At 48.2% G+C, this 12,618-nt stretch overlaps 1 protein-coding gene across 1 annotated transcript; it reads right to left on the bottom strand.

The window, feature by feature from the left end:
- Window positions 1–1,105: 1,105 nt before the first annotated feature.
- KRT75 (keratin 75) lies at window positions 1,106–11,635 on the bottom strand. Its single transcript, XM_066353595.1, has 9 exons — window positions 11,100–11,635; window positions 10,323–10,537; window positions 9,308–9,368; window positions 8,472–8,567; window positions 7,483–7,647; window positions 5,476–5,601; window positions 5,114–5,334; window positions 3,721–3,755; window positions 1,106–1,765 (listed from the first exon to the last, which is right to left on the bottom strand). The coding sequence occupies exons 1-9, from the start codon at window positions 11,580–11,582 to the stop codon at window positions 1,545–1,547; spliced, it is 1,623 nt and encodes a 540-aa protein (XP_066209692.1). The 5' UTR covers window positions 11,583–11,635; the 3' UTR covers window positions 1,106–1,544.
- Window positions 11,636–12,618: the final 983 nt, after the last annotated feature.

Genomic DNA, 12,618 nt, shown 5'->3' with positions numbered 1-12,618 from the left:
ATAAAGAACCTCAATTTCATTGAGGAGTCAGTCTTTGCAAGACCATTTGGCAGGTCAGTTGCAAGCACTGTGTCATTTGATTCTCATGATAACTTTGTGAGGGTAGACGGCAACAGAAATCGCTAATGTTATCTGAGCAGCTACTACAGGCACTTGTTCTACACCTGTCTTCTCATTTAATCTTTACGTAGCGCCACATGGTGGCTGTTACTGTTCTTGCTTTGCACATGAAGTGAATGAGGCAGACGTCACACAGCCGCTGACGGCTGCTCCGAGGTCAGGGCCCAGCGGTCTGATTGTATCTCAGCGATGGAGAGAGGTGGCTTGTCAAAGAGAAGCAGACTCAGGATCTCACTCCAAATTCCTGTCCCCTCGATTCCCCTTGTTCCAGGTCTTAACTTGCTCCTCTCCTACTCCATCAGGGATATTTAACAATTGTTCTTAGTGTCATTTCTCTTCTTGCCATCCTCTCCCTCTCTACCCTCCTGAGTCTTCCCTGATGAGAGGGGACTAGGACACTGTAAACTCAGGAATGTGGGAGCTTCTTCATGTCTCATTGCTGCAATTATCTAAATGCCTCCTCTGCTATGTGGAAGCACTGCCCCAGGGCTGGTATTTAACTGCTTTTGCCCTGTTATTTCTTTGCTTGGGTCTACAAGTTTGAAGCTGTCAGGGAACAATGGCCCTTTTGGTGGCAGAGGGCTGGGCAGCCCACCCTTTGTCAGTGTCTTGGAGGAAGATTCTGGCTTTGGCAGAGGATGACATCACCCTGCATGACATATGTAGTGGGGAGGCTGGGCAGAGATTCTGCCCGGGGGCTTGGGCTTCTCAGAGAAGGCATCCTGAGAGGGAGCAGGAAGTAGGTAGAGGCTTGGGTGCAGAATCTTCCCTCCTCTCCCTCCCATCTGTCCCCAGTCCAGCCTTCTTAGTTCGGGGGGGGGGGCGGGGAGTGGGGAAGGGAGGTTTGATGTGCTCTGAGCACTCCTATGTGGGTCTTTGTGCTGGGAGGAAGCCTGCAGGAGAAGGCGGAGGAGGAGAATTGCTCGGTGCTCCATCACCATTCTAAACAGAGGCTGAACACCCAACACATTACACATACATTTAATTGACATGTTCCAGGGAGGGGAGAAAGGGAGCCCTCACTCCCAGCAGGCAGTTTATAAGCACCGTGAGACAAGGGGCTGACAACCTGGCAAGATGGCCTGGGAGAAACAAGCCCCCCTTTTCTGCATCTGGAGGGAGGGAGGAAGGTGGAGCTGAAGGGGGAGTCTCTACAAGACCCGCTGAACGTGAATCTTGACAGTGTCTGCGCTTTGACAGAGAGGACACCAGGACTGGTCTGGGGACTGTTGGGTGGAGGGGCAGAGACCAGCTCAGGTTGGGGGGTGGGGTTTTGCCAGGAAGCCAGGCTTTCTAGCAGCAAAGGTGAACCTTGTGAAGGAAAGAAGAAGGAGAAGGACCCAAGAGTCCAGGGATGAGTGCACACAGGCCAGGTCAGTGGGCAGGACTGGTTTCAGGACGGTGAGGGAGTGGGGTGGCTGCGTTCAGTGCTTATAGCTCTTTCGACTGGAGGATGTAGTAGAGACAAACTTGACACCGGAGCCATTGCCCTTGAGGCCCCGGTTGCTACTGGCACTGAAGCAAGAAGCCCCCTGGCCCATACCCAAGCTGTGCCCACCGCTGTTGGTGAAGGAGTAGCCGCTGCCTCCACCGAGACCAAAGCTTCCACTGCCGTAACCACTGGAAACGGTGGAGGTGACCACAGCTGCCGGAAGAGAGGAGATGTGATCAGAATCACGGGCAGGAAAGGAGACACCTGGGGTGTTGGGGCTTGTGCCTGGAGTTCCTGGGGTGGGGACGGGGTAGCCTCCTTCTAACTTTCCCGCCTGTGTAGTGAGGTTACTATCCCGTGCCTCAGCCTGGTTCTCGCTGTGTGCAGCTCCAGGCATTCTCCCAGTCTAGAATGGCTTTCTGCTTCCCTTCTACTACTCAGTGCCTCTCTTTTCCTTCTAGAATGTAACGGAGACTTTTATTCTCTGGGAAGCTGTTCCAGTCCATCTGCCTTGCCCTTTGACCCTGCTACGCTCTCTCCTGATGCTCCGTCCCTACCTCCCTCTGCGGGCCTAGCGCTGGGGTCTCTCTTCCTGCAGGAAGCTCATAGAGAAGCATGTATACGTGTCCCTTTGTGTCCTCCAATCTTTGTGCTCTGAATTCCAGAGGAAGGCTGGAATACTCTTGATAGACCAAATGACAGATGACTCATTGGCCAGCCAACTCAGTCTTTCTTTTCTCCCCAACCTGTTCTTTTCCTAACTTTTATAACCACCCTCACCTTAAACATCTAGTATTGTACTTTGAGCTTTTGAGAAGAAAAATTAAAATAAAAAAATAAGCTCTTTTATGGTATTAATCGTTTTCTCCAAAAAATATGTTGAAGTTATAATCCCTAGTACCTATGAATGTGATCTTATTTGGAATAGGATCTTGCAGATATAATCAAGTTAAGAGAATAATCATTAGGGTGGGCTCTAAGCTAATATGACTAGTGTCATTATAAGAAGAGGAAAGATGTCCTTATGTGAAGACAGACCCACAAGGAAATGGTCATGTGATTACAGAGACAGAGATGGGAGTGATGAGCCAAAGACGGACAGAAACCACTAGAAACTAGAAAGGCAAGTGGGAACTGTCTTTCACAGGTTTCAGAGGGAGCATGGTCCTGCTGGCACCTCAGTTTGGGGTTTCTAGCCTGCAGAACCATGAGACAATAAATTTCTGTTGTTTTAAGCCACCCAGTCTGCACAGTACTTTGCTGTGACAGCCACTACAGACTTTTAGGAGCTTTCAAGAGAAAGAAAACTTTAGTGGTTGTGCCATCCATTCCCATAATTAGCTTTGAGGATCTCTGGAGACACTAGACAAAAGCGACAAAGAAGGACACCTGGGTGGTTCAGAGGGCTCTGTCTTCTAAAACCGTTGGCTAATGCAATCAATTGCTTTTGTGAATCCTACATCAAGTAAACCAAACTCATTGGTAGAGTATAACTTGTAGAAATCATTTCTGTTGGCCTCAAGATGCCAGCACTGAGCTCTGTGAGTGATGCCTTTTGCTCTTAAGGCACAGGGCTGGGCCAGCTTGCTAACCCCCTCCTGTTTCTCAGTAGCTGCAAGCACCTGCCATGTCTTATGGTGCCCTCACTGCCTTGAAAACCCTTGGTAACTCTCTGCAGCTATAATCTGCAGAGTTAAACCAAACAGTGGGGCTTCTTCCCAGATTGCTCTGGGAAGGGCTGCCTAGATGGCAATGCTTTGTGCTCAGCATGAGGGCTCCCTTCAAAGGCTGAGAGCAGACCAGGAGTTTTCGTAAATTCTGTCTACATTGAATACTCATCTCTGGCTAGACCTGCAGCCTCAGCAAGAATGATGTGGAGTCCTAGGAGGTGGGAGGTGTGGCCTGTGGGCCTTCTAAACCCATGCAGAAGGAGGACAGCAAAGTGCCCATTGCCCTTCTGTGGCACTTTCTCACTTGAAAAGAGGTTAAGTATTGTGACATTGAAGACTCTCTCTTAATATGGCTCTATTTTTAATGAATTGTAAATGTCAAACCTTCTCAAAATGAGCCCTTTTGGTGGGATCCCTTCCAATGCCTCATGCACGCTCACCACCTCCCCATTCTCCAATCACACACACTCCGAATGACACAAAGGATGTCATACTCACAGATATTAACTGGAGAAATGCCCTCTCCATTCAGCCTGATTGAGAGGAGGGGAGAGAAGGAGGTTACTATTGTGTCTAGAAGATTGTGGGCATATGAAATGACATTTTTATAATTGTTTTAAATGTATCAAAAATTTTTTATTGCAGAAATAATGGAGGTTGAAATTATCTACATACTAGTAGTATTAAAAAATAATTTAGTGAATGAAATAATGTGGCGTTTGAGGCTCATAGGAGTAAAACCTATAATACCAGAAACACATTTTTATTTTAATCTAAGTAGACACCTTATGAAAATCAAAGCTAATCATACACTGGTGTCCATTGAAAAGGCAGGGCTTGTCATGGAACAAACAGTGTTCTCTCTCAACAATGGGCTATTGTCATGCACTGGGCAGTGCTGAATTTATTATAGGTGTGGAGAGGCATCTGAGTCATAAACATAACACTAGCAATAATCAGTCTATTATCGTGGGGGCAACTAGAGTAGTTTTGTTTTAGCATCTTGAGGATAGAACTGGCATTCATTTATAAATACACACCTAGAACACTAAAAGAGCTAACAACTATTGGGTACCTGTTCCTTATGTTATGTCACTTGATTGTCTCAACAACCCCATTAAGTAGGTATTATTATCTCAGTTTTACACACGGAGAAATAGAAGCTCAGAAAGGTTAATTAATTTGCCCATGGTCACAAAGTTGGATTGGAAGCCGGGTTCACTTGACCATGTCTTTGGCCTCTAAACTGAATGATAACTATCACTTAATGAACACTTTTTGTAAATCATGCATTGTTTTCAGAGTTTCATGTAGAGTCTCTCTACAAATATATGAGCTGGGAACTATGGTTATCCCCATTTTTCAAGTGAGGACTCTGAAGAATGGAGAGGTTAAGTAATCTGTTCTGGGTCACACAGCTGGTAATTGGCAGAACACAAAGCTCCTACTGAGTCAGATCATGTGACCTGGACTTTATTCTGCCATTGAAGAAAATCAGGGCCAGTGAGGGGATACCGACCTTCCTCTGGTTACACAGCCTGTTAGTAGCAGGCATGTAAGCCTAAATCCTAGGACAATTTATTCTCAGTCCAGAACCTTTCATGCCACATATCCAGTCCTGCCATGGAACCAGATTTCTCCTTTGATGAAATTTGATTACTTAGACCTGATTAGGTCCTAGACTTCTATGGGGTTCTAAAAGTAGTTGTACTTCAAACATGGGAATCTGATAATGATTTACTAACCTGGAAGAAATTGCACCTCTATTCTTTGTCATAACCCAGTTCCACCTGCAGTTTGCTCTCTTTTCCAGGTGAGGAGGGGGATGCAGCAACCTGAGCCCCTAGGAATGGTCAGGTAGCTGGGACGGAGTTACTGCCTGTGCCCTCACCTGCACTCCTCGCCTTCCAGCAGCTTGCGGTAGGTGGCGATCTCCACATCTAGGGCCAACTTGACATTCATCAGCTCCTGGTACTCCCGCAGCAGCCGGGCCATGTCCTGCTTGGCCTTCTGCAGAGCCTCCTCCAGGTCCACCAGCTTGGCTCGCGCATCCTTGAGGGCCAGTTCTCCACGCTGTTCGGCATCAGCGATGGCCATTTGCAGGCTGGAACACTGTGAGGAAAGGAAGAAGCCATGAGCCTTGCTGGCAACCTCTGGGCATGTGGTGCTTCTTGGTTAAAGTTCTGTATGCATGGCAGAATGGCCCAGAGGAAATGAGTGTGCAGAGAGCTCGTGGCCCTGCCAGAACTTTACCTGCTTTTTCATGTTGTCGATCTCGGCTCGCAGCCTCTGGATCATCCGATTCATCTCAGAGATCTCTTGTTTGGTGTTCCGAAGATCATCGCCATGTCTGCCTGCTGTGACCTGCAGCTCCTCATACTGAAGGGGCCAGAACAGAATCAGTCAACTTGTCAAACACCTGGGTGGGGCGCACTCCCTGTGTGCATAGCCTGGCCCTCAGTCCACAGCGGGCCCATCCTGTCACTGATCATTCACACATCCCCTCGTTCATTTACTCAGTTGACATTTCTTGAGCACATCCACTTCATGGGCACATACTAAGCTCAGGGAATATCATGAAGAACGTAGACTCCTTGCCTGTGGTTTATTGGGGGAGATAGACATTAATCAAATCAACATATTATTGAACCTATGGATCCAAACTGAGATAAGTGCCCCTTAGGAAATAAATAGAGTCCTGCAAGTGTAATAAAGGAAGCTGATGTAGGTATGGAAATGGGGGTGATGCTCAGGGAAGTCTTTCCAGAGAGTAAGATACTTGGACTGTGCCCTGAAGGATGGGGGGGAGTGAGCTAAGTGACCAGCTGGGGAGAGACCACTCCAGACAGGGGAAAGCACCTGCGTGAGGACCCTGGGGCAGTAAGGAGCATGGTGAGCTCTAGGAATGAGAGGGCACTTGGTCACTGTCCTTGAGGAGTTCCTAGTCCCAGGACATACATCCAGACTGACTGTGATCATGAGTTTTGGTAGCCCTCCAGACATCAATGCTGGGGAAACAGGATGAGGTGCAAGGAAATGGTGTTGGATGAAGCCGCAGCAATAGAGGGCTCACTTCTGAAGACTTGGTAACAGAATTCTCCATCTCGGGCAGCTCTCCATCGCATCTAGGGGCACATCCAGGACCCATTCATTTAGGAAAAATAAATGCACCCTGTTCCCTCTAGCAGCCTGGAGTGAGGGCTTCTGCCTGAGCAAGTATCTGCCAGGTTTTGAGAGTGCTGAATAGCTCAGCTCCTGTTTCTAGACACACATGGTTAAAGGAACAACAGTGTCACCAACAAAAGAAATCACTTGCTATAAATTTCAACGACTCCACTTGGGGATGAGGTTGCACCTCCACTCACTGTCAAGGGCTTGCCCCTGCTTGGTGCACCCCTGTGAGCTGACACCCTCTTTCTTCCCACTGCCTTACAGTGTAGGAACTAAGGCATGAAGGCACAGAGCGGGCACGGGATAAGAACCAGCTTGTAGTTGAGCAGCTACCTGTGAGAAGCATCTTGATTTGGCAGGGAGCTTATTTCATGGGTTGAACTGTCCTGCCTATATACCCCTCCAAGCCACTCCTTCTTCTGGCTATTTGGACTGTGGCTCTCTCTGGTTGTCCTGACCTCCCTCTTTCAGATACAAACTCTTTTGCTCAGCAAAGTGCTAATTTCTGCCTTCCAGCCCCACAGAACTTCTTGCTCAGCCTTGAACACCACTCCCTTCTTGGCACTCTTTTGTGTCTCACTGCTTCTAAAGTTGACCGAAAACTCACCTCTTCTTGGAAGCTATTTGTTAATGTTGTCTTTTTCCCTTCCAAAACTGTCCATTCACTTCACGGCCTCCCAGATCTTGTGTTCTGTTTGCAGTTTATTTATTTGCAACTCTGTAACCTACTTGGCATATAGTAGGAGCTCTATAAACATGTACTGAATAAATAAGCCCTTTAGAAACAGCTTTATGGCTGTTTCTTAGAAGTTTGGAGTCTCCATCAGTCTCCAACCAGATCATAAGTGACGTGGGGAGGGTGGCTGTCCTGAACACCAAACATTGCGTGACCACATAATAATGCCCATGGTTGGCTTTCCATATGCATTTTCAAGATAAGTTTTCATAGTATCAAAGATGCTTCTGTCAAGTTGAAAGAGATAGAAATACTCACATGTTTCTGGAAGTTTGTGGCTAGTAGTGAAATGATGGTTTGGAGCTTCCGAGAACACTAGCCCTGAACCCTATCATGGAGTTGCCCACACTGACCTTGGTCTGGTACCAAGACTCGGCCTCAGCCCGGCTGCGGTTGGCAATGTCTTCATACTGTGCTTTGACCTCGGCGATGATGCTGTTCAGGTCCAGGCTGCGGTTGTTGTCCATCGACAGGACCACAGATGTGTCAGTGACCTGGGTCTGCATTTGGGACAGCTCCTGCAGAGCCAGTAAACTCAGTGTCATCAAGGCATAAAAAGAAGGGAACTTGAAATCATGCGGTTGGCCAACCACCTAGGTCAGGAAGCCCTCCATCGGCATTCCTGGCAGGAAGTCTTCTGCTTATTCTCTGGGCACTTCCAGAATTTACAGTGTTCCATGCCAACCCGTGAGAGGTGTCTGGGCCATACATAGATCAGTGTGACAGAGTGTGTCCCCAGTATCACTTCTTGAGACTTTCATTTGTGGGCTCTCTTGGCTATGAAGGGTGTGTCAGTGTTTTCTAATCCCAATTACAAGCAGGTGAATATGATGTATGTTCAGTCACGTGCTGGCATAAAAGGTTTCTTAGGATAAGATGCTTTTTAGGACCCTCTGCCCCCTGCATAGTATGTCTTTATCCCTCTCTGCTTCTTCTCCCTCCTCACAGGCTCAGGTCTCTGCTTTCAGAGTGGCAGTGACCAGAATAAAGTGTCTTCAGAGGCCAGGAAGCTGACTAATGAACTGAGGCACAGTTTGCCTTTTGGACTTTCCTGGGAGGGGAAATGGAGAGGTGGGTCTTGATCTCTTGGGAATGTTACCAAGTGACCTGGGATTGAAGAATCAGCATTCCTTCCTTGATCTGGAATTGGGGGGGGGGTAAGCCTCACAGCTGGAATATGGTTTAGTGTGGCAAGATTTCAAGCAGTTCTCCTGAGTTCCTGACCTTTAAAACCCTAGGTGGGAGCATCAGGGGCACAATGCTGTGTGGAGACACCATGGGGATGGTGCTCTTTTTCCAGGGGCCAGTCCTAGGAGGGATAAAAACATTTTCAGTCTCTTACTTCCTCATAGAGCATCCGTAAGAAGTTGACCTCGTCAGTAATACAGCTGACCTTGGCCTCCAGCTCCACCTTGTTCATGTAGGAAGTGTCCACATCCTGGAACAACAGCACAAGATGCTCCTCTGAGACCCTAGCCACATGCAGCAAGTCCAAGAGGAGCTGAGCAGATTTCTCTCTGGCCCTTTGAGGTTGGATTTTAGCAAACTCTGCATCTGGGGTTGGGGATTGATGGGGTGATTACTAAGAACTGGAGGCTTGAGTTCCATGAGCTAACAAAACGCTAAGTAGGGGCACGGGGCCATAAATACAGGGAGTAGGGGCATGGGGCCATAAATACAGGAAGTAGGGGCACGGGGCCATAAATACAGGGAGCATTTTGGCAGGTTTGAGTTCTCCAGATATTTTCCAAGTCATGAGACATTTCTTGGGTGGCCCTAGGATTGGATTACACTACACTCCAAGATTCAGTTTTTGTTGTTGTTTTTGAGAGAGAGAGAGAGAGAAAGAAAGAGAGGGAGAGAGACAGGAAGAGATGGAAATGAGAAGCATCAACTTGTAGTTGGATCACTTTTAGTTGTTCATTGATTACTTCTCATATGTGCCTTGCCTGGGGGGTGTCAGTTGAGTGAATGACCCCTTGTTCAAGCCAATGACCTTGGGCTCAAGCCGGCAATTCTGCACTCAAGTCAGATGAGCCCACACTCAAGCTAGTGATCTCAAGGTTTTGAACCTGGGATCTCAGTGTCCCAAGTTGATGCTCTATTGACTGTGCTACCACCGGTCAGGCTCCAAGATTCAATTTTGAATCTTCTCCTTTGAGAGACATTTCCACCCACCTTCTTCAAGGCCACAAACTCATTCTCAGCTGCAGTGCGCTTGTTAATTTCATCCTCATACCTGTGAGCAAAGGAGAGGGGCGTGCTGTTGAGCCAGGTTTTGAGGGAGCCTTCCCAGGCTGAGCAGGAGGGTGCTGGTACAGCAAGAGTCAAGAGACCTCTCATCCCCTTCAGCTCTTCTGCTGACCTGTGTTTGACTTTGGGTGATTTACTTAATCTCTATTTCTCCCTTTATAAAAGGAGAATAATTTCTTCTGCCAGAACTTTTTTTCCTTTCTTCTTTTGTAAGATTAGTAGGTGAGGGTGAAACTTATGGAAATAAAAATTTGTATTTAGGCAGCTCCATCTCCTTAGAGATGTACAATTAAAATCTTTAAAAAAAAAAATTGCTGCTTCAAGTGCCTTCTGTAAACTTTGTTCAAGACATTGTTCCTGGTAGATTTTGGTATAATTTCACTGACCCTCAGCACAGCCATTTGGGCAGTGTGCCTTTATTAAGTAGGTCTAGCTCTAACTCAGAAACCGAGGGTAAGGCACCTAAGGGGCGAGCGAGGACCACCTCCTCATGCAGGACATCTCTGGCCTACTGCAGCCAGAATGGACACCAGTCAAATTTTGCCTCTCTAAGGAAGACCAGATTGCCTTCTTTTAGTCTAGTGTGCATCCTGGGAATGCAAGCCATTGCAGTAATAGAGCCCATGCCCAGTGGAATTAAGTAATATGCTAATATCAAAATAATATGCTTTCCAGTGTAACAATATTCTCTTAGGTGATATAGATATCCCTTTGTGGTCGTGTTGACAGGTAAGAATAATAGGCTTCTTGTTCATAGCGATGCATGGTGTGAGAGTCCCTCTGTTACCTCCACCATGCTATCTTCATCTTATGGAATAATGACTGCAAGTTCCAAATGTCCTGGCTGATAATGGGTGTCTGCTCCTTTGCATCTCTGTGGTATTCATAAAAAGGGGTCCTGAAATGACAGCGTGTGACCAGAAGCCCATCTCCCACTTACCTGATTTTGAAATCTTCTACAACATCCTGCATGTTCCTCAGCTCAGCGTCCAGCCTGCCCCTTTCAGTGGTGACACTGTCCAGCTGCCGGCGGAGTTCACTGAGGTAGGTATCAAAGAAGGGCTCCAGGTTCTGCCTCACGGTCTTGGTGCTCTGCTCCTGCAACAGGGTCCACTTGGTCTCCAGGACCTTGTTCTGCTGCTCCAGGAAGCGCACCTATGATGAGGAAGAAGAGAATGAGGTCCTGAGAAACAGGGAAGACCTGAGACATTAATTGGAGCCAGACACCCCAATTAACAAAGGAAAGCAGAAACGTATACTTTTCACTTGACACCTGTATGTCAACTATTTAATTGACAACTCCAAGTCAAAATGAGAAAGCTCTGAAAGCTACCCCAAAGTTCTCAGGGACTGCCATAGTAATAGTGTAGTGGAGTTTGGAGACCTTGATTCTTGTATTGGCTGTCTCAACAATGCCTTCTCTGGGTTAGGTTAATTTGCTTAGGGGAAACTTCTCTTGTAGAGAGGAACTTAACTTTCCATGGTGTGGACTGAAAAAGCCCATGTGGCTCCCAAGGAGGACAGGGAGAAATTTCCAGAAGGTCCCCTGGGGTAAGCTGGCCCCTCTTGCGAATACCTCACCTCCCTGAGTGGTGCCTGTTAATCAGATGTGCTTTCCTAGGGAGGCTGCTGCACTGCTGCTTCCCCTCTGTCCCAGGGTCTCCCCAAGAGGTCCCACTAGCCCGACCCAATGGAACAGATGCAGCTTCCAGCTCACCTTGTCGATGAAGGAGGCGAACTTGTTGTTGAGGGTCTTGATCTGCTCCCGCTCCTCAGTTCTCACCCGCTGGATGGTGGGGTCGATTTGCAGATTGAGGGGAGTCAGGAGACTGTGGTTGATGGTGACTTCTTGGATGCCTCCAGGGGGGCAGGCGGGGAAGCCATAGCCCCCTCCCACTTTACTCCCACAGCCAAATCCACTGCTGACCCCACACCCGCTGCTTGCCCTGCCACCAAAGCCACTTTGGAAGTTGCTGCCACTCCCACTGATGGAGACCTGCTTGGTCCCCGCTAGGTTGTAGAGGCTGCGGCTTCCAAAGCCAGTCCCAGGACCACTGATTCTTCCTAGCCCTCCACTGCCCCCTGTGGAGCGAGCCATAGAAACGGAGCTGAAGCGAGGTCGCCGGGAGGCTGAGGCTGAGGCTGTGCTGAAGCCCCTGCATCTACCGGTCTGAAAAGTGATGGTGGACTGCCTGGACATGGTAGCTGAGAAAGGGGAGTGAGAACAGCTCCTGATGTGGGTGCGTGTGAAGGGGGATAGAGAAGACAGGGTGTCTGGGGAGCCCCAGGCCCCTTGGCTTTTATGGGACACGGGGAGGGGTGGAGCAGTGCTGATGGCGGCCTCTGATGGCATCTCCTAGGCACTTGCCAACCCTGAGCTCACACTCAGCCCCCCTCTGGAAGTGGTGTACAAGCCACGGGTTGGTTCCCTGGCACTCCTCCCCCATGTGAAAACTCCTTTCCAGTCGCAACTTGATCAGCAAACAAATGAGAAGCACATTAATTGCTTTCAGTCATGTCCTAATCATGCATCTTATAATGGACTCAAAAAACACTGCCTCATTTCTAAACCACTTTCTTAGGTCTGGGACTGACTCCCTCTTGTCCAAATATTTTGTGTCATTACAAGTGACTGTGATTTATTGTTTCCTGTTCCTTACTATCCCTTAGCTGTGCTTCCCAGCCCTGAGCATTTTCTCAGTTATTATTGCCCTGTCCCCCTCCTGCCACCAAACTGTCCCTCCAGATCTTGAAAATCCTACTCTACACTTGTCTTGCTTAGGAATCCACCCAGTTTTTATTGCCCCTTTGTTTTACTCCTAAGCTTCCATCTCTGTGCAGGTCACAGGGTCTTCGAGAGCATGAACGTGCGCACACATGTATGTCCTGTCTGCCCCATCCAGTGTGACTTTAACGACCAGGCCCTCCGTCTGCCGTGGAGAGAATCTATGAGTGGAGTGACAGGGTTGATCCTCAGGCCTGCCATGTACTCACTGTGAGACCTTGGGCCGGTCATGAACTCTGAGTCTCAGTTTGGGTGTCTGTAAAGATGGGTCTATGATGAGTAAAAAAAGGCAGTTTTCCGATGCCTCGGCCATGGAGGTGCTGAGCAGATGTTTGTGGAGTCTTCTCTCCTTCTGACACTATCAAGCAGGTATAGGTGACGTGCCAGCGGTGTGTCCGTCCTGAGGCAAGTTTGAAAGAAGCACAATACACGTTCTTTTGCTTTTGTAATG

The sequence above is a fragment of the Saccopteryx leptura genome, chromosome 1 (assembly GCF_036850995.1).
Source record: "Saccopteryx leptura isolate mSacLep1 chromosome 1, mSacLep1_pri_phased_curated, whole genome shotgun sequence".
NCBI classification, from domain to species: domain Eukaryota; kingdom Metazoa; phylum Chordata; class Mammalia; order Chiroptera; family Emballonuridae; genus Saccopteryx; species Saccopteryx leptura.
This window is presented reverse-complemented; position numbering and strand designations above follow the sequence as displayed.